This window comes from Thermobia domestica, chromosome 14 (assembly GCF_964235325.1).
Source record: "Thermobia domestica chromosome 14, izTheDome1.hap1.1, whole genome shotgun sequence".
Classification (NCBI taxonomy): Eukaryota; Metazoa; Arthropoda; class Insecta; order Zygentoma; family Lepismatidae; genus Thermobia; species Thermobia domestica.
In genome coordinates, this window is record NC_137467.1 from 82,287,959 (window position 1) to 82,310,705 (window position 22,747).

A 22,747-nucleotide genomic window follows, 5' to 3' on the forward strand; every position below is an offset into this window, starting at 1 on the left:
ACCTCGTATGAATAAGCCCACTGATTGAATGACATTATTTTAAAAATGCCTGTAGAATAGATGCCACAATCATTGACCTTAATCCATGCACTTTGATATGTGGGGAAGTTTTAAATCTGAGGGATATGCGCTGTGAAACTCTTGAATCTGGATTGTTTCTCGGAGTGGATAACAATTGCATTGGTTGCTTAGAATATTCACAGGCAGAAGAAGTTTGAACGAAACACATTGGAGGGTTTGGATAAGTGTATAGTGAATTGTATCAGATAGGTGGAACATGGTTCACATTAAGACAAAGTTGTTGTTCATTCGTTCTTTCATTGATTCCGGACTTAACAACTACCTACATTTTAAAGAAAATAACAACACTTCTCTAAGCATTATTTTTTATTTTAAATTGGTAAAAAAGTACAACACTAAACATATATTGTACACCAAAAAATATTCCAATATCAAACAACATATCTTCTTTTTATCAGTCTCAAATTTTTAAACAATGTGTTATCATTACAATGGATACGAAATGCTACTTTAAAATTATTGTTATTTTTTAAGATCAATATAAACCTTTGTTCTGAAGCTTATCTTCATGATCTTTGTATATTGTAGGGGTTTCCAAACTTCCTGATACCGCTTCAAAATTTCACTTTTTCATGTGACTCCTCTGTATCCATTTTCAAAGTTAAAATACAATTCGTTCCAAATTAGCTAATCCTTCACTAAGAGTAAAAAGATCGAATTTCCGGAAGAAATGGAATTGATTTCGGAAGAATCACAGAGAGACTAACTGATGCTATAGTTTATCCCTGAGTAAGTAATTACAACCGAAAAGAAAACACGCGATGATTGGAGCTAACTTTGATGTCATCATTTAATTGCCATGGTGACTGTCACACTAGAATCTACGCTGGAAGTTTCGATGGAAGATGAAAGCGAACTTTAACAACAGGTTAAATTAAAATTAGCGAAGGTTGTGGAATCAACCAAAAGTACCAACCACTATTTGTTCATTGTTACGTATATTTTGTATATTATTATTATTATTATTACTGTTGATAGTAATAATAATACGATCAGTGACAGCCCATGCTATCAAACCAGAATATGCCACTGCGTAATATGTATGTATATGAAACGGAAGATTGTCTCTTTCCTTCTGTTAGTGTTTCATTCTAATACCGCTAGCTGTATTCAGCTATAACTCTTTGAAATCGGATGAAGATTTTAGATACCATGAACTTAAAACCGTAGAATCGATTCAGATTGAGTTGCTATAGTAAATACTCTATTTATTTATTTATTTATTTATTTATTTATTTATTTATTTATTTATTTATTTTCCATTTTGTTAAAAAAAATCAAAAACATGCAACATCGTACATATACAACAAGTTAACATCATTTATAAATCACAATATTGTTTTTCAAGTTTCGAATTATCTTCGGCTTATAGTGCGCATATATCATACCGTATAACACTGTTAATTCCATTTTATGTTCTCAATATAGTCAGTTGAATCAATAAACTTCCAGCGTGATCATAGTCATAGTAACTCACATGACATGGTATCATGTCTTCAACCCGTATGAACAAAAGGATTTGGTCTAAGTTTCTTTTTCAAAAGAATCGATTTTTGTAAAGTGAAGCAAATTCCTAGTGACGAAATAACAGTTATTTTGTGTTTAATTCCATTCATATATTCATAATTTGAACAACTGAAAAGAAATATTTCACGCTATTATTAATATTATTGATCATAATTATGTGTATAACTCAAAAGAATTTTGCTTCTAATTTCAGTAGAAAATCGCCATCAATTCTCCATATACGTAAATATCATGTTCTCGTTGCATAAAATTCAAATTTAGGTTTATAATGTACAATATTGTTTTACTAACTTACACATATACATATATTCTAAATTTTGTTAATACCCTATCGTCAACATTCGTAACATTTCTACAATCTACACACACACACACAGGAAATAATGCAATCATCTCTCTCACACACACATTCACTAACAAAAATACAATTTTTTGAACACTCCTTATTTACAAAGAAAAAACACACTATGTACAGGTTTTAATATGTAGAGACAGTCACTTGGTGCTCTATCACAGTTATGCTATTGTTCGTTTACCGAGCTCTCCGTTACATATGCCATTCATAATATTTGCATTCTGTAAAGGATGGTTCACTTGTTCATCAGCACCACTGTTCTTTGACTCTTGCTTCTCGGATTCTCTATTGTCTACGTTATTTTCGGTCTTCTGTTTCCTTTTGTTTGATTCTGAAAGAAATAAACAGATACAACAGTATTTGATTACAATTATCCTCCTTTTTAAGCGAAATCAAATATTATATAATGTTTTACCACTGTTATACATATTTGACAGATTCCGATCAAATTTTCAACATATATGAGGTCCAAGCCTGGGACGGCTTTTATCGTATGACTTTGGCGGTGCAACTTACGGGGGGAAGTAGAGGGAAATATTTTAAAATGATCGAAAATTCCTGATATAAGTATCGAATCCATAGTTTTCGGGATCGCTGAGATAAACAGCGACATTTTCGATGCAGTTTAAATCCAAATTCAGCCCTTTATGTCAAATGAAATGTATTTTCCCCGTGCGAAGAACGAGTATTCTGCTAGTTTGAAATAAATTGTGATACGAAGTGAAAGGAACACGCACTAGAAGTTTCAGTTTCGTCCAGTAATGTCAACCACTGGATGCTTTTTACTACCATCGAACGGCGCGCAGTGGCCGGAAACTGGGAAAAAGCGGTCAAAAATCGATTTTCTCAACTTCGCCGCCTATGAAATCGGTATTGACATTTGATTATAAATATTTCTCCTTCTTCCAAATCCGGAGTTTCAGGACAAAAGAATATTTTCGCTGTTCACAAAATACATGTAAACATGAACAAATAGAAATGTCGAAAAATCAGTAAAAACAAATGAACCGAACAAAATGATATGTTTTAACCATTTATATCGTTTCTGAGGTCGATGAAAGTGGTCGGATAGCACATTGAACTCAAATACTGTGTGTTTAGTGAAGAGTTTTGTTTGTTATCCATTGTCATATCATTTATATGATAGCTTTGTTAGTGTTATCGAAAAGTTACATATATGCTGATATTAGTAGCTCTGTAGTCTAAGTTTATCCTTGTTTATCTCCAAAATAAGGTTTATTGAGCTGACCATGAGTAGTACAAAGGTTGAACACTGAAAGTAGCTGCAGCCAAGTGCAGCTGAAGGACTCAAACCCATCTAACTGGAAATGCGTGATGAGTAATGTTGTTATAGTCTCAATTAAGATCCGCTATCTGAGACTTGCAAAGGGAAAAGGCATATTGTCTTGTACGTAATTTGGATTGCCCTTCGATCCTGAATCAAAGTTATAGTGAAAGCCTCATACATATTGCAGTGATAAACTATTAGTCGTATGGGGCTGTTCTATATTACACGTCAGTGCAGTAGTGTATAAGAAGATTCTATAATGAATATTTTAATCTTACCTAAACAACGTAATCCTGAACTAAATTACATTCCAGTAACTATTAGTGATTTTCTTCGAAGATGGTGGGAGTACAAAACCGCGAACTTTAATTTTGTATTCTAAGGTCAAACACACATTTGTTTTACATTGTCTTTTTATTAGTTGCACATACAATAAAGGGAGAGCACATTGAACCTATAACCGCTTCTTGGATGCATATTAACACCTGTCATAACTTCGTACTGGTTAGCGATGTCCAATTCACATAAGGCGTCAATATGTTATGTTTTTAATTTATAAACTGTATGTATGATTCACGATGGTGGATTTCAAGATGGCCGCTATCATTGTTCTGTATCCTCCCCAATTTCTCCTCACCATTATTGCTCACCTACATTATTCCTTTGGTTATATTTTTCAGTATTTGACATTTATGCGAAGGTTTTCCACACTTTTGGACCACCCTGTGTATATATAAATGCACGTATTGCAGTAGGGGTTCTTCAAATCACTTTTGCAGTACTTGCAATTGATATAGCAAGGACAATTACGTATAGAACTTCCATTCTTTCGGAATAAACTATTTTTGTCCGCTTTTTCCAACTTTCCGACCACTGTGCGGCGTGATGTGTAAGTTCTAATACCTTTGCTTCAATAGTAACGAATGGGATAGAGGTAACTACCGTTAAAGCCATCGTTACCAATGAAAATGTTAACGGAATGACTTCAGTATCTAACTAATTCGGTTGATGGTAACCGTTCTAATTATCTATTGCAAACAACAGAATTCGCTTTCGTTATCGTGTGGAGTAACGGGCGATCGTAAGTCACTGTTAGCCGTTCAGAGTCCCTATCACTGCGAAATTAAAATATCGCTAATTTTACAGTAATTATGTGATATCTTCAAACAGATAAAAGATAATCGAAAAGTGAATCAAGACCTCCCTAGACGACATTATTTTGCATGAGGTAGTGTTATCGCGAGTGACCTAGTAGCTTTGCGTTTGTAGTTATTTAGAAACGCGAAAATAAATGCTGATTTTCTAAATGGCTGTAAATCGAAAGCAGATAAGTGAGTCTTGATAACGGTATCTCACGCAAAATAATATTGTCTAGGGAGGTCTTGTTCCACTTTTCGATTATCTTTATTCTATTTGAAGATATCACATAATTACTGTAAAATTAGCGGTATTTTAATTTCGCAGTGATGAGGCCTCTTAAGATATTAATGGATGTTGTTTGCAATAGACAATTACAGCGGTTATCATCGACCGTGATAGGTAGATACTGAAGTCAATTCATTAACATCTTAACAGCTAACAGTGACTTACGTCCGTATACTACTCAATACGATAACTCTTTAACGAAAGTGCATTCTGTTGTTTGCAATAAAGATGTTAACGTAATCCTTAAATAACAGGATTATGGACGAAAAAGGGAGAAATGTTAAAAGAAATGATCACGGAAAATGAGCTAATGTTTATAAATGAAGAAGGACATTCGCCAACATTTAGAAACACGCAAGGTGGGGAATCGAATATAGACGTAACATTATCAACGTTACAACTAAGTAACAGAATATGCAACAGGCGGGTTTTAGATACGGCCACGCTAAGTGAGCACAATGTTATTATATTCAAGATTGATTGTAAAAATCGGAACGAAAATATGAAAGCATAAAGAAACTCACTAAGCTACAACATCAAAAGAATAAATTGTGAAAGATTTTGGAGAAACATAAACCTGACGAATATAAATGATGATCATGTGGGATGTAAATGATTTTGTCAGTAAAAATAGAAGACGAAGTAATAAACGATATTAAAAGTTTAACAGAAACAAAATCATAACATGACAAACAGATTAAAACTTTTTTTTTCTTTTTGGAATGGGGAGTTGTATAATCTGAACACGAAAACCAGAAAAGCAAAGAAACTATACCAAGCCAAACTCAAACAAAAAAGACTAGAAAAATATAGACAAACAAAAAACAAATATCAAGATAAACTAAAAGAAACGAAATTTAAAAGTTGAAGAGCGTTTTTAAAGGAAAACATAAATCTAGACATCTGGGGTGAACCCTATAAAATAATTAGTAACAAATTTAACAAGCGAACAATACTTTCTACCCTCAAAATGGACAATGGAGAGTATACCAACGGTTGCGAAAATACAGTAAATTATTTAATGACAAAGCTCTTACCGACTGACGACCCAACAAAAGACAACGATGGACACAGATAGGCACAAAATCAAACGAAAATACCAGCGAGAAATGATGAACATATACAAGAAATTATGAATGGAGAGATAATAGTGCATGTAAAAATGCTGAAGAAGAAGAAAGTCGCAGGACCGTACGAACTGAAATAACAAATATGCGAGTGTCAGTCAAAAAGTTAATTGCACTGCTTAGGAAAATAAAACAGAATAGAAATTTTACAATAACTTCATTTGTATCGTAAAGTTCCATTCACAATCTATTTTTCAACGTAATAACCTCCGTTATTTAAGCATTTGTCGAGGCATGGTACAAGTTTTTCTATCTATACCTTCTGCAAAGAAATCCCTTCTAATGCCCGATAACCAGTCTTGGGCTACAGCTTTCACCTCGTCATGCGAGTAGTATTGTCGTTTTAAAAGTTCGTCTATTACGTCACTTTGCAAGAATGTATTCATTCACGGGAGCAGCGATTTCCGGATTTGTCACAGTTGGTCGCGGCCGGCTTCCCTCGCGCTCAGCATCTTCAGTATCTGTACTTCCGTTCTCAAACATGTTGCACCACTTCGCGGCAGGTTGTGATATTGCATTTTCACCATACACTTCATGCAACTGCCGATAAATTTCAGTGCAGTTACACCTTTTCGCCCAGAAAAAGCGAATCACTGCACGCATTTCCAATTTGGACGCCACTTGCAGCCGTCGAGACATGTTTACGACTAATTATTATTATCAAAACACCTCCACTGCGTCGTAAAAGCCGCTACGTCAGATGATACAGCTACATGTCTGCAGTTGCCACACAGTTTCATCAAAATAGTCTTTGACCGAAAATATTTACGAAGGAGTGCAACTAACTTTCTGACTGACCCACGCACAAGAATCAAATTGAAAAATGGGCCTCGTACTTATCGACACTGTGCAACTTGTATCTAAAACAGAGGAGGGCACCTAAAAACGGGAAGAAAGCCAACTGAGTCATAATCAAAAAGAATGACGACAAAATGAATGATGATCCAAGAGCATACAGATCATCTTGTCTCTTAAATACAATTTGCAAACTTTTCGACACAGTAATCGTACAAAGGACAAACAAATACAAAAAACTATAGACTACAGCATGGTTTTCGTAAAGGAAGAAGTACTGAGACTGTAACAAGGAGACTATTGGAAGGAATTGAAAAGGGAAAGACCGAGAAATATCAGGTAGTAGACCTAATATACATAGATATAATTGGGTCCTCCGATAGAATATGATGGCCATCATTATTCAAGCAATTTAAAGAAATAGGGGCACCAAAGTCCTTCTTTGAATTGATGATGGATTACTGTATTGATAGGAACGTAACATATATAGCAACAAATAAAAAATATAACTACGTTCAATACGAAAGGATGCCCACAAGATTCCATAACTGGCCCAACATTATGGGATATTGTAATAGATCCATGTCTGAAATGTCTCAATCGACTTGAAGAAACAGAAGGAGTGGTTGGATATGCTGATGACATAGCGATAGTGTTGTCGGCAATCTCAAGACACGAAGTAGAAGGAAAGGAAAACATAGTATTAGAGAAGCTACAGAAATGGTGTTCAAGGTGTTCAACAAATAACTTAATTATTTCTGCAACAAAAACGAAGTATACAATTCGACAGAAAATTCAAAAAGGTTCTATTCTAAGGGTATCCAACAAAAGGATAGAGTTAAAGAATTTAAGTACCTGAGATTATGGATAGATGAAAAATTAAACTACGGAAGACATGTAGAGGAGATTGCGAACAAAAGCAAAAAAGTAGCACACAAATTACTAACAATCAAAAGAAGGGACTACCAAATCTCTAGGAATTTATTTCAAACTTATAACAAAACAGGGATCATGCCAGTGCTTAGCTATTGTGCCAGTGTCATAAATTTCTTATGAATATAAAACTAAGACAAACAACAAGAAAGAGGGGTAGTACTTATAAGAACTCTGGATGCAATAAAAAACATTTTAATTCAGGCTCTTCAGGTACTGACTCAGGAAGAACCCATACATTTCCAGGTATACTAAGACAGGCTTACAAAATATGGACGAAAAATAACGAAACGACAAAAATTTTAGAAATATTAGAACAAATTCCAAATAACGAAACAGAGTTAGATAAAATTATTCAAAGGAAATAGCAACAGGAATGGGAAAACTCAAGTAAAGGACAGAAACTAAAAGAATACATACTAACGATACAAATAAGGAAAAATATGATAAACCTAAATAAGGAGATCATGGAGACATTTTCTGACCATGATTCTTTTAAGTTACATTTATATAGGAGCACAATAGAAGACCAGACATGTATCTGCGGAATTTCCTAGACATCCGAACATGTAACATGGACTTGTGTGCGCTTCATAACAAGGGAAGATATAATAAATATCAGAGATAAACTCAAATAAGATACATGGAAAAACATCAAACAGGATAGAATAAAGCTACAGAAGTTCCAAGAACTAACAAAGCATATAGTGGGAAATACGAGGAATAGAAGAATTGATAAGAAAAGATGGAGAGAACAGAACACAAACTACATTATAAAAAGAAAACATTAACATACAGAATTCTGTTCACAAATAATAATAAAACAATTCCTGGAACGAAACCTGGAACAGAAAAGACGCTTCTTTTGTTTTGTGTTTAGTGTCAGTGCTAGTGTCATATTGATATTTGTGTCTTAAATGTGAATGTTTGCTGCGACCTCAAGAAGTAAATAATAATAATAATAATAATAATAATAATAATAATAATAATAATAATAATAATAATAATAATAATAATAATAATAATAATAATAATAATAATAACCAGTAAAAACTCAAAAGAAACTTACAAACCAATATTTCCTTCGCACTGTATCTCTATTTTACTTTCATATATTCTTTTCAGTTTACTTTTAGGTGGCGGTAGAGGAAGCAACCCAAAATAGTGCAACCGATTAAAATTTTAATGAATGACAAATGGAAAAGGGAAACTTTATCTTATGTGTGAATTGTATTATTCTTTTATCTGCTTCTGTAAAAAAAAATATTATATAATAAAGAATGAATAAAAAAGTGTATATTAAAGGGCATGGTTTAAAGTATTAGATACCATGCTAGAAAAATACGCCTCATCTCAACCTGCTGGGGAACAAAAGACGAACAGAAGAGAGAGATAAACTGGAATAAAAATAAAAGAGAAAATAAAGGCAAAGTTGCGACTGCCCTATAGTAAGTCCAAAAGCAATTGGCAACGGCAGGGGTATGGGAAGGTCTTAAAACAAACAACCCCCCAAAAAAACAAAATAATAATAATAACAATAATAATAATAATAATAATAATAATAATAATAATAATAATAATAATAATAATAATAATAATAATAATACTTGCCATTTTAATCATAATAACATAACCGAGCACCAACAATTTACTCTCTTTAGAAATTAGAGAGGTTCGCCATTTTACACCATCACTGCTCAGTTCATTGCACTCTGTCGCTCTAGTGCTCCTTAGATGGTACAGAGGAGCATATCACCACCAACAGCCTGGCGCTGCGGTCGCGGCGTGACCGTTGCCAACCTGGACACTTGACATGTATCCAGTTCCAGGTGTTTCCATTAAATTAATAAGTATCTCTGTGTTTTATATATATATAAGTGCATATACAGTATATGCACAGAGGAAAAGAGAGATGGAGTAGTTGACAGTGGTCCTTCAAAATATTAGTGGCTCCTTCGCTGAACCCCGTTTTAAAATCCTAGCTACGCAACTGGTAAGTTACTAGATTGTGTTTTCAAATAACTACTGAAATTGAAGCCCCATAAAGCGTACTCCAGTTCATCATTTGCCAATGAGGCGTTCTTGGCTGCTATGTCTGCACTGCACGCTTGTTTCAAATATAATATTACTGAGAATATATACCTTTATAAAAACAATATTTACCTTTCTTGGTGAGAACATTTTTTAACTCCTGGAACGGCATATCAAACAGTAAAGTCAGGACAACTGACGCAGCAATGACGGCCAAATATTCAATTAGATTGAACTAAAGAAAAGAAAAAAGATCACAAAAGAAACAATACATCAATAATGAGATCCAAGCTTTATATTAATTTATCATCTACAATAATTTAAGTAAATAATTGAGAAAAGGCAGAAAGTGACAGGCTTAAAGAAAAATATATATTTTATTTCCCTGTAAGTAAAATGAAATAATTTTGTGTCACCATCTCACTCCTCGTTGAGTTCTTCTCCCATAATCTTAATGTCATCCTTCAATTCTCTTGATCTGTCACCCATATGTTTCCTATTGTTCAAAATTTCCTATCCCAAATCTTTGCTATCGTTTCGGAACACTTGTATCACCATGTCAAACCTTTACAGAAAAAAAAAACATTTAAAAATTTCTGTAAACCTGGGCTACAATCAGGAATGATTACATCGGACGTCACTATAATCTCTTTTGATCTAATTTTAATACTTTTATTCATAGATCGAGACTTACTTGCTTCGTCATTGGTTTCCTTATTTTCGCTATGCTTCTCGAGATAACATTCAACTTTAGTGTGCTTCAAAATTTCGTATTGATTATTGTTTACATGTAAACAATCAAAATGATATCTGAGTTTACATTTGTACATAACACAGAGTTCACCAAATCCTTACTAACATTAGGCAGTTCTTGCTCACTGCAATAATGCCCATAAAGTTCTTTAACAACACTTCTACCAAGTAGCATTACGTTCTTATTTAAGTAGAATTACAATGTACTTAAATTTATTCTTCTCAAATCTTCGTTATTCTCTTTTCGCACGTTTCACTGGTTCAGGAAAGATATTGCCATATCAATAACATACAATGTTTAGGCTGTTTTACGTCCAAGTGGATTTTCTCACAATACTTACACTGGTGACGACATCTACCTTCTAAAAGTCTTGAAGAGTGGTCGACGAAACTTGTTACATATCTTTCTTCTTAAAAGTGCATAAATTATCTTATCTTTCTACCTAGGTACAGTGCATGAATTTTTGAAATTATTTTTTTCTTTTTATATTACCATTTAGTGTTTACGCGCTACCAAAATTCAAGTACATGAGATCTAGTAGGAAAAATTATAACTAGAATCACAGCAGAGCATAGTATATGCATGCATGGTATAGCCGTTTGCAGTTGTACTATTGAGGTTGAGACAGTGTTTGTTGATGTTTCAAGTGAAGATGATGTTTAGGATGGAATTCAGTGAGCAATATGAATCAGAGAAAATAAATTTGTTTCAGAATTACGATGATTCTGACTTTGTAATATTTTCCGTTGAATAAATAAATAAAAAAAAAGGTATCTTTTCCTACTCTGCACTATTGAACTTAAGTAAGAATTTTCCTCTACTAGTACTTTATTTCTTGTTTTCTTTGGTGTTCTTTCGATATAACAATGGAAACTATAGCTCGACAATTTATTAAGTATTCTGTCTTTTGGCAGTTCCTGGGACTAATGAGTGTATATTTTCTTTTCTTCTTAATTTTTTGGCTTGAGCCTAGAAATGTTTCTTCCATGTTCCTTGATTTTCAGCTTCCTCTTTTAACTCCCAACATTTTCTTCTATTTTTCAAATCATCGATCAATTGCATTCTGCTTCTTCCTACTCCTCACTTTCCTTCCATCTTTCCTTCAATGGCGGTATGAATAAGACAATTTCTTCGCAAGATGTGTCTAATCCAATTGGCCTTTCTACGAAAGATGATGGCTAGAAACGTCCTCTTCTCTCCTATCCGTTTTAAAGCCTCTTCACTTTTTATTTGGCCTATATATCTAAGTTTGAATCTTGAATATCAAAATATGAGTGCGTGATCTTTGATTTTTATTTGTAACTGAGTTCCGTCTACCTTTCTGAACTACTCATAATTCTGAAATTTAAATGGTACTAAATTATTTATTTTGAAAAGAAAAAGGTTAACTTACCACCACAGTCATTGTAGAGTAGTAATTGGATCCTTTGGTGGTACCTACGTTATAAAAGTAAATTGGAAATTGTGTCAAGTATACAGCGTATGATATTTTTGTGAATGGTGCCCAACCTTTCCATGACAAGGCTTTGGTAAGCATTCCTGAAAACAAGAGGTGAAGATGTTAATATTTTTTACCTCTTCGAATATGCATTAACACTTATGTAAATTTTACCTTGTGGAAAACTTTTCCAATGTAGAAAGTCTGAATTGAAGTTTCTTTTTTAAAAAAAATAATAAAGATTAAATGTGAGTTTCTAGTGACTAATTGACACAGCTGGTCGCTGGTTGGAAAAGTACAAAATATAACGTTTTGTTTAGTCAAGAATATGTATACTACAGTACAGGCCCATAGCCAGCCGAAAAATGTAGGAAAGGACCTTTAGAAGTTAGGGAGACCGATGCAACCATTTTATAGTTCTTTCGCAACCCCACCGTGAAAATTTTGGAGGGCCAGTAAAAATTTAGGGGGCCCGCCCCCTAAACCCACGGCCTGCTACAGTACAACCTCTTTAATCTGGACTAATTTTGGGTATTAGTTGACCGGATTAACTGCCAGCACCGTCACCACACTGGAGCAGCTATGAAAGCAGAAGTACCACAGCAACTACTATCAGCCCTTGGATGGTCACTTCGACTCATTTAGCTTGCTTGGAGTACTAGGAGCTACCTAACTCAAAGCCATTAGCTTGCTCGGAGCTCTATACCTCCTTTCCTGCCCACTTAGTTTGCTCGGAACTCTGTGGGACTCCTAAACCCATTCGCCCAGCTTGTGTAGAGCTTTCTGGCTTTCAAACCTCCTTCTCCTTGCATGGAGCATTGGAGATCATAAATCCACTCCACTTAGCTTGCTCAGAACTCTGTGGAGACCCTTCCATAGACTGCTCGAGCCTTGGGATACCTCTCTTTACCCAGTATTAGTAAAGTATTTATATTAGAGTGATTTGTATACCATTTATAAGGAGATTTCTATAATAAATTTATTTCGGCAGTAGGAGAAACGTTCTCGTGTATAATTTAGCTCTATCTGTGCTCTGTCTATACCAGCACAAGCAGAACTTTACAATATTCTGTTGGGACAGTTTGGAATGTAGTATCCATAATGATGGACAAATACAAAACTATACAACGAATGCTTTGACTTCTAACCCATTTAAAATATTGCTTTTTTTTTTTTTTTTTTGCCTTTTCGGATTAAGCGAAGTCCGGCTTATCTGAGTTTCGAATTAACGAGGTTTCACTGTATTTAATAACTATAACCGTATCACTAAGGTAGGGAAATTTATTGGTTAGAGTTGAGTAAAGAGTGGGACCTATTATTAACGCGGACTCCAAAACCACGACCGAGGCTTGAATTCGGTTCTATTCGCGGATGTACAGACCATCATGCAAAGATCAACATTCGCAGTTTAAGCCGTTCCCCACTACACTATCTCGCATCCAAAAGAGATGGATTATACGATCACGCCAGCCATCTATAGTTCCGGCCAGAGATGCCATGGGTTAATGAAAATTTGACCCATGGCAAGCAACCTACAAACCACCATAACCTACCAACCACCGTGACCCATTATGACCCACCATGACTTGCTCTTACCCACCACCCACTAAAACTCATTCGCATCAACTTTGATCCATGATCCACGCTCTCCTCTCCTTGACTAAAGAGTTTACACTTCTAAAAATACCAAGCTGGAAATTATCACTAATCGGAGTTTCAATTTCTACGATCAATCATCCCAGCACCGATCTGTTACAATACCGGTGGACTTTATGTTTGAGATATAAAAATAGTAAAGTGTTGTCATGGGCCAAATGACGATGAATTTCAATTTAATTATCGTATATATTTAATTCTTTGTTGCATTACAGATATTTTTCAGTGGAAAATGGGATGAAAATTGATGATATCAAATCAAGGAAAAGTAGGCCAATACAAAGGGGAAAAAAACAAACTAAAATTCGACTGTGTCTCGAAAGCCAAGTACTAAGTCCTACTGCTATTATTACAATTACAAATATCAATATCCAAAAGTGCTTGAAGTTCTTTTTTCACTCATTTCAGGTATGTAAAATAGAGAAAAATGTAGCCCTTGAAAATAAAACGAAGACAAATTAACCAGTGTTCAGAAGATGCTGTCTACAATGTATTGAGCAGTGGTTCGGTGGGTCAGAGTGGGTTATAGTGCGGGTAGTGCGTCAGATCCTGTTGACCCACGAACCACTGACTCATTCCATCTCTGACTCCCCACACTTGTTGATTAGAGTTTAACGTTTAATTAAAATTGCTAAAGGTAGGATCACTGAAACATTTATCTATGAAATATAAACGGAATTATAATAACCGTTTCCAGAAAGCTTCAAAGAAATCTCACCCAGAAAACTTAACTACTATTAAAGGATTTTTCATAAGTAGTGAATATTTCACATTGTAGAGTGAAGCTTAAAATATACAGGGTGTTTCAAAAGAACACGGACAACGTTTGGGATATCATTCCTGACATCCAGATAAGACAAGAAGTATAAAACAACCTGGGTGCACAAATGCTCCCTTTCGGAGTTATAGGCTGCCGAAAACATGAAAAAAATTAACTTCAAAAGTGCATGTTTCAGAATCTTGCGGTATTCACGCAAGAATTTTTATAGAGGGAGTTTGGCTAAGATTATATAATTTGAAGTACTCACCAACTACCTCTGTAAAAAATGTTGCAGGAGTACCGCAGGATTCTGAAACATGGATAATTGGATAGGGCACATACTAGTTCTTAAGTGAAGTCTTCACCAGACTAGGGTAGGTCCCGTAGTATTGGAGGTATGGACCTTTAAAGTTCATTTTTTCATGTTTTCGGCAGCTTATAACTCCGAAAGGAAACATTTGTGCACTCAGGTTGGTCTATAGTCTACATTTTGTCTTATCTTGTCAGGAATTATCTTGTCCCAAACGTTGTCGGTGTTGTTTTGAAACACCCTATATAAAACAGTAGTCATGCCTGTTGCTTGCGAAACATGGTCGCTTACTCTGGAGAAAAAGACAGGAAACGCGTTAGGGTAATCAAATCTAGGAGGCTCAGGTAGGCAGGTCATGTATCCAGAATTGAAAAAAAGTAGGAACGCTTACAAGGATTTATCTGGAGGTCCAATCGGAAGAAGACTATTAGGATGACTTAGGGCCAATCCTACCATCTTCTGATATCTGTCTGATATAAATATCCTCCTGACATTTTTCCGATAAGTGTTCTACAATGTCCTGATAACAATCAGGTGGCTGATAAACCCTATCAGCTGGTTGGTACTTTGACAGGAAGTTCAATTGCCTGTTAACAGCTATCAGCTACTTGTTAGTTGTCGTGTAGTGAATCATGGACGAAATCGAAGAATTGTTGATGGTGTGCGAGGACGATGAGGAGATTGTTCAATATATAGCGAGGCCTAGAAGACCATTTTAGCTCGAATATATGCCAATTTATAACGATAAGTAGTACCCGTTGGCTACAAGTGCCCGCACATAAGCGCCATGTAATTTATGTAGTTAAAAGATGAAGAAATATATTCTATATAAAATATAGAGTCAGGGGACTCTCGGGATAGCTTTTCTGCTCTCATTTTTCCCAGGATACTTTGCGGTCGGTGACGTCACGTGGAGGTATCGCGGTATTTTTCAAAATAAGTGAAATTCTGCATAAACAATAACACTACTGTTTCAAGATGGGGAAAAGTTATCTTACTTGTGCAGTAGCTTATTCTTATAACATAGGAAGCAATACAAATCAAATAATGTTCCATCGATTCCCTAAAAATGATGAACTTCGAAGAAGATTGATTTCCCGCTGTAAGCGAAAGAACACTTTTAATGTGGATAACGCACGAATATGTTCTGTTCACTTTTCACCAGAGGATTATCAAAGAGTTTGAAAAAACAAGCTTCTAAGTTTCCTGCAAAAGTAGTGTTTAATATCTGACGTTGTTCCTTCATTATTGATAACAAATGGCATGGGGAAAAATAAACTAGACACTAGTCAAGTTGAAAAACAGGTGTGTAACAACAATAATTAATTTTACTTTTATGACATTTGTTTCTGAGGGCCTGAAGCTTAAGGGGTTTATGTACGTAAAGCGAAGTGGAAGGGGGTACCAACGAGAATATATTCTTAGATTTAAATGATATTCGTAAGTTTTCTTAAGTATCTGAAACATTATTCTAACAAAGTGCTCAAAGTGCATTTTGAGCAAAACATTCATAGGAACCTATTACGAACCGAACCTAACCTAACTTTACCGAATCTAAAATAATCTAATCTTGTTTAACCGAACCGTACCTGTTACGTCCAAATCACATTGATTTTAATATTTCTCGAATGCCACATCGTGTGACAAAATCATTTGTTCTGATCAAAGTGCACTCCTACCATATTTTTATAATTAAAGGGCTGGCCGAGAGAGGGGGCTAAGCCACAAAAACTAAATTCCGATGAATCGAAGGGCACAGTGTAGGACAAATAACTGCAAATTTTCCCCTGTGAAGGTGGTTCTTTTATGTATGTATACCACTCTATAGATATCTGTGCAACTTATAACCTGTAATACATAATGTAAAATGTGTTATATTGAGTAATAAACAAATATTAGTAATTTAAAGGAAATATTTTGCAGTCATGATTTCTGACAATTTGGTTAATACACACTAAATACAACGGGTTAGGTTAGATTTCTAACCTGACCTAACTTAACCTAACCTAATCAAATGAGGTTAGGTTAGATTCGGTTATACTAGGTTAGGGTGGATAAGATTTCTAACATAACCTAACCTATCCTAACACAACCTAACCTAATTTGTTACTACATACCCGGAATCTCTGAAATTTTGAATAATGTTTGCTTTATGTATTTTACTACCTGAAATGTTCTTATTGAGAGGATTGGTTTATGGAAAGTATTTGAACTCCTTCCACCCTTATAATTCACGTTTCAATGAAAGTGCAACGACAAAAATCCATAGTGCCACCCCTTCCCCACGCCCAAAGAGGATGAATTTGGTTTTAAACAGTAGCAGTGGTCACTATTCAGTGACCCTGAAAATTATGGACTGGACACCAATTTCAATTGTTTTTGATTATTTGTCACCTCCTTCCTATCTCCTCTCATCCCGAGCGAAAAAATGATAAGATCCTAAGTTAGGTCTGCTTGCATTAAAGTACCAATAATCGTTAAAGTTGATCCAGGAGAAGTTAGCAATCAAACATTGTTACAATGAATAGAAAATGCCCCCTCTACCCCTTAAAAGGAAAGTTTCAAAAACAATGGGACATGTTTTTATTTAAGCTTAATGAGGAGTTTATATACCGAATTTCATCTTTCTAACTTGATAGGTTCGTGAGATACTGTATTTGAGGTGCAAATTTTGAACCCCTTCTCCCCCTTAGGATTCGCAATTTAATCAAAGTAATAAGAGCCAGGTCAACTCATGTACGGTACTAAAAATTATAAAAATCGATCCAAAGCTCTAGAATGAATTAGTAAGTAAACATTATATTCATTTTTATTTGTATAGATAATTAATCATTATTGACGGTATTTATATATTTATTACTTTATATTGTATCATCTGTGAGTAGAAATAACTCATTATTTGTATTTGGAAAGACAAGGAATATCATAATTATGTTTTGAATCCAGTTTTACGAATAAAGCGCGAAGTGTAACAAGCAGGCAAGCGAAAAAAATCTTCACCGATACCTCCACATGACGTCACAGACAGGGAGCCAATCAGAAAGCTAATCGCGAACTGGAGCTACCTGTTATTTTATATACCTTGATATAGAGTTTAATTATTGAAATTGAATGATATATAAAAACATATCTAAATTATTAATCTAATTTACATATTTTTAGAGGTGGAATATCAAATAATTACGTGTAGTACTATTACAAATAGTTATTACGTGTAGTACTATAAAATGGAGTGTAATATATAACGAAATTAACGTTATAAATTTTAGTAATGCTTCTTAGGTTGTAAGGATGAACAGCAATATTTCTATTTATATAGTACCAATGCATATGTAAGTGTGGCCTAAAAAGTGTTTATTACTTAAGTTTGTGTTTGCCTTTACGATAGTGTGCCCCTAGACAATAACGTGCATAACAAAAAATACCGGTACTCATTTCTGTTTCCCATGTTTTTAATAGGATAATTTAAACAAGCACACTGAAAACGCACTTGACGTTTCAATTGATTTCAGTATGAGCAACAGAAAACCAACCAATCAAATGGTCCGTTAAAACCTTGATTCGGGTTAACTATCTGACAGAGTATATATCATGCACAGTATATTGTAGAACGAACCACGGGTTAAAGTAACTGACAACTTCCTGATATCTAATTCTGACTGATAGTAATCAGAAAGAATATCAGGATATTGTAGGACTGTCCCTTAGGCGCAAATGGTGGGGAGGATAGTATTAAGATGGATCTCTCAGAAATAGGAATACAAAGTAGAAACTCGAAACAGTTGGCTAAGGATAGAGGTCGATGGAGAGCTTTTGTGAATGCGGCACTTAATATCCGGGTTCCATGGGCCATAGAGTTAGTTACATTGAGGAAAAAAAACCTTTGTGGCGTATGTGAAAAGGTAGGATATATTTGTAAATCCTGTAGTTTTTGGACTTAACGTACAGGAAACGTAGACTTATTGAATAAAGTATATTTTATACGTGCTTTCCGTATAAGTGTTTCGAATAAACATACTTTCCCTACGAACGAAATAACTGTATATAGGCGGTCAAGATATCACATACAGATGAACGTATGTAACATGTATTTATTTATTTCATTTTCCGCCGTAAGAACTTAGCGTTCATGGCTTCGTCAACAGATACAGTTACTATTACAATTAATAATACAATTATATATATATATATATATATATATATATATATATATATATATATATATATAATACAATATATAATAATAATAATAATACAAAATATATACGTAACAATAAAACTAAAAGTGTATTTTTAGAGAAAATATAAATTGTATGTTGTTTTATATATTTCAAAATTCAAATAAATCTTAATATTTACATTACAAAGAAAGATCACACTGAAAATATTCATCAAAACCATAGAAAAGATGTTTAAGTAACAGTAACTTGAGGTGCCTTCTAAACTGCAAGTTTGGCACTCGTTTGACACGATCTGGTATTTAATTATAAAGTTTTATTCCTATGTGGTGTAACGAATTTTGAGTTCTTGTTAGACGGAAATTTTGTATATGAATATGATTGGTTGTTCTTGTGTTGTATTGGTGTAGGTCCGAATTGAGTTGAAAGTTACTTTTATTCATATGTATAAATGATGATGTTTCGAGAATGTATATACACGGCAATGGTAATATTTTAAGTTTCTGAAACAGTGGTCTACTTGGTGTATGAAACGGAACTGATAACATTATTCGTAACATTTTCTTCTGCATTGTAAATACTTTCTTCGCATAACAGGTATTACCCCAGAAAATGATTCCATACGATAGAACTGACTGGATCAATCCGAAATAAATTGTTTTCAAGGTTTCTGTAGTTAGAATCTTACTAAATTTACGTATAAGATATATTTTAGCGCTTAGTTTCCTCAACAAATCATTCACGTGATCATCCCATGTTAACTTAGAGCCTAATTTTAACCCTAAAAATTTACAAGTGTCAGATACCTATATGAGTTCCCCGTCTATACGTATTTGATGTATATTTAGAGAGTTCAGTTTTCCTTCATTGAAACTCATTATAGTTGTTTTCGCTGTATTTAAGTTAAGTTGGTTTGCTTTTATCCATTCTGTAATTTTATCTGTCATGTTCTTAAATAAGGAGGGGATGTTAATTCTGGACGTATCCTGAGGCGGCGGTATAGAATATATAGGAAAGCGAAAAATAGAAGAACTATTGCGGCCGTGATAATGAGTGGAAGAAGATGAAACATAACTGTATTGTTAGAAAGTTTTTAAGTCCGTATTTTTGTTAATAAAAAGAGCGCCCCGTAGGAAAGTCCTTTTAGTGTCTGCAAATAGACGCCGACGCATCTACCATGTAAAGATTTCTCGGGTAGAGCAAATGAAATGTACACGGGATTTGGACTTTTCCCTTCACCCTTTTATTACAAAAGTTTTATGTACACAAATAATAAGAAATTCCACTAATATTAGGTAAGATTAGATGGGAGCCCGGTGACCAAGCGTCGTGGGCTTTGAGGTGAGGTACTCTCGGTGACCAAGCGTCGTGAGAGGGGTGTAGATTAGGTATCTCTCTCTCGGTGACCGTGCGTCGTGAGAAAGAGGAAAGGAACCCGGTGACCAAGCGTCGTGGGTATAAGGATAGGTACCTCTCGGTGACCAAGCGTCGTGAGAGGGGTTTTAGGTGTTGTGACCAATCCGTGAAGATTGATGTTGGTCGAGGTGTGCAGGTCCTTTTTATGCTGTCTTGTCGGCTTCCATCGTCGATTCTCGTCCTTCCGACTGTTGGCGATGGTGATCGACTCCTCTTCGGGAACGTCGTCTGTTTGTTTGTGTTTATTATCAACACATGTAGTTCACACGTGGTTATTGCCTGGTACGGCAACGTGGGGATCCTTACAATATGAAATCCTCGGTGCAAATGTTATTTGGAATTTCAACTAAAATGTTTGTATCATCCGCAAAGAGTACGCTTTTGTTTGGAACTATATAATCGGGAAGATCGTTAATGTATATAAGGAAAAGTATAGGACCTAATATTGGTCCTTGTGGAACTCTGTGCCTAATGTGTCTTACCTCTGACTTGGTTGCACCTATTTCTACATATTGCATGTGGTTAGTCAAATAGGACTGGAACCATAAATTAGCATGACCTCTAATACCATAACTACGCAATTTATTCAATAAAATTTTGTGATTAACAAGGTCAAAGGCTTTTGTGAGATCCAGAAAAATTCCATATATTTTATTTCTTCTTTCTCTCGCTTTATATATATCACTTAGAAAAGCAACTACAGCATTGTTAATTGATTTGCACTTCCTAAACCCGAATTGGCTATTCGTGAAGATATTATTCTTTTCCAAAAAGGGCACCAATCTGTTATACATAACTTTTTCTAAAATTTTGGAGAAAACAGATAGAATAGAGATAGGACGATAATTTCCTGGGTCAGCAGTTGATCCTTTTTTGTGTATAGGTTTTCTTTTAGCAAGTTTAAGATCTTCTGGAAATGTTCCCGTTTCAAGAGAGAAATTGCATATATCAGTGAACGGTATAAGAAAATATTCGGCACACATTTTAAGCAAATAATAAGGAATATCGTTGGGCCCAGAAGATCTTTTCATGTTCATTTTTTTTAATAATCGATCTTATTTCTAACTCTGTGGTAGGTATTAAGTATATAGATACAGAATTACTAGATAATTTTATGTTGTTCGTGTTTTCAGACTCAGAATTTGAGTATGTTTTCGCAACATTGGCAAAAAAATCATTAAGTAGGTTTGCAATATGGTGTTTATTGGTTATTTCTTGGCCATGGTGTATTATTTTTTTAATTCCTATTTTTTGCGGTTTCGATGCGGTTGATTCTTCGCTTACTACTTGCCATAGTGTTTTGTTCTTGTTATCAGATTTAGATATCCTATTTGATGTGTGCATTTTCTTTGCTTCTTTTATTACTCCTTTAAGAATACTTCTATATTTATTAAAATATTCTTTTAGTTTCACATTATTCGTCCTTTTCACAATTGTATGTAGTTGTTTCTTTCTCATGCAGGAATTAACTATGCCTCGTGTTATCCAGTTGCATCTAGTTTTGTGAGAATATACCTTTATCTTCTTAAGTGGAAAGGCTATTTCGAAATAGTGCCTAACGGTATTAATGAACTGTCTGTATTTATTGTATACGTCATTTTCTAGTAACGTGTCCGTCCAGTCTTCCTTGCTAAGAAGATATTGGAAGTACTTAACGTTCGTTTCATGAAAGTTTCTTGCCCACTTACATTCTTTTCTATCAATTTTCCGATCTTGGGGTTGAAGTGTTATGTTTATTTGAACTGCATTATGGTCGGAGAGTGATGTGTGAAGATTATTTGCTTTATAGGAAGTAGTTTCATTATCTATTATAATTTGATCTATACAAGATTCTGAGTTTTCTGTAATGCGGGTTGGGGTGTTTATAGTGTGTTGTAGGCCGAAGGATTGCAAAGTGTTTGATAATAATGTTAGGTGATTTGATGGTGTCAGGAAATCAATGTTTAGGTCGCCACATAATACGATTGGTTTACTTTCTTTCTTAACTAGAGTTAACAGTTGTTCTAATTTTTCAAAAAAATGGGGAAAGGAGCTGTCAGGTGTTCTATACATGACTATATCCTATCTGAACCTATATCCTGATTTTTCGATTTCTATTACTGCATGCTCAAATGTCTGTTCCTCATTTAGATACATGCTGTTGTTTTTTACCTTATACTTTAATATTTTTCTCACAAACATTAAAGCACTACCGCACCTACTGAAGGTCCGGCAAAATCCACCAACACATATATAATTTGGTAGGACTGTATACTCTATTTCACCTTCCCTCAACCAGTGTTCGGTAATACAAATTACATCTGGGTTCATCAGCTCACTGTCGTTTCTAATTAGTATGTCTAGTTCATCTATTTTATTTCTAATGGATTGTATATTCTGATGTAGTACCTTTAGTTCAACTGTATTACATTGGTTTGATTGATAGCATACTGACCTAGAAGATGTATCTATGTCGATGAGTGGAGCATTTGTTACCTCTTTGATGGTTAGATTTTCATCTAACTTATGTAGCTGACGTATGTAACATGCGTATACTGTAGGTATCTAATATAGGGAAGACTGTTGGATGGCAGACATTCTGCAACGGCATGATGTAACATCTAAGCGGGAAAAGTATGTAGCATATGGATAACATATGCTCCTTACTGATTTCCGTAGTAAACATAAGGATTG

At 34.6% G+C, this 22,747-nt stretch overlaps 1 protein-coding gene across 1 annotated transcript in view; it reads right to left on the minus strand.

Annotated features, from left to right (window-relative positions):
• Positions 1-369: 369 nt before the first annotated feature.
• LOC145670237 (nose resistant to fluoxetine protein 6-like) overlaps positions 370-22,747 on the minus strand; it is a 187,306-nt gene continuing 164,928 nt past the window's right edge. Inside the window, exons 12-14 of the mRNA XM_081738633.1 lie at positions 11,710-11,855; positions 9,695-9,797; positions 370-2,294 (exon numbers count right to left, since the gene is read on the minus strand). Coding sequence (XP_081594759.1) covers positions 2,125-2,294; positions 9,695-9,797; positions 11,710-11,855 — 419 coding nt within the window. The 3' untranslated portion in view covers positions 370-2,124. The remainder of the gene's footprint in view (positions 2,295-9,694; positions 9,798-11,709; positions 11,856-22,747) is intronic.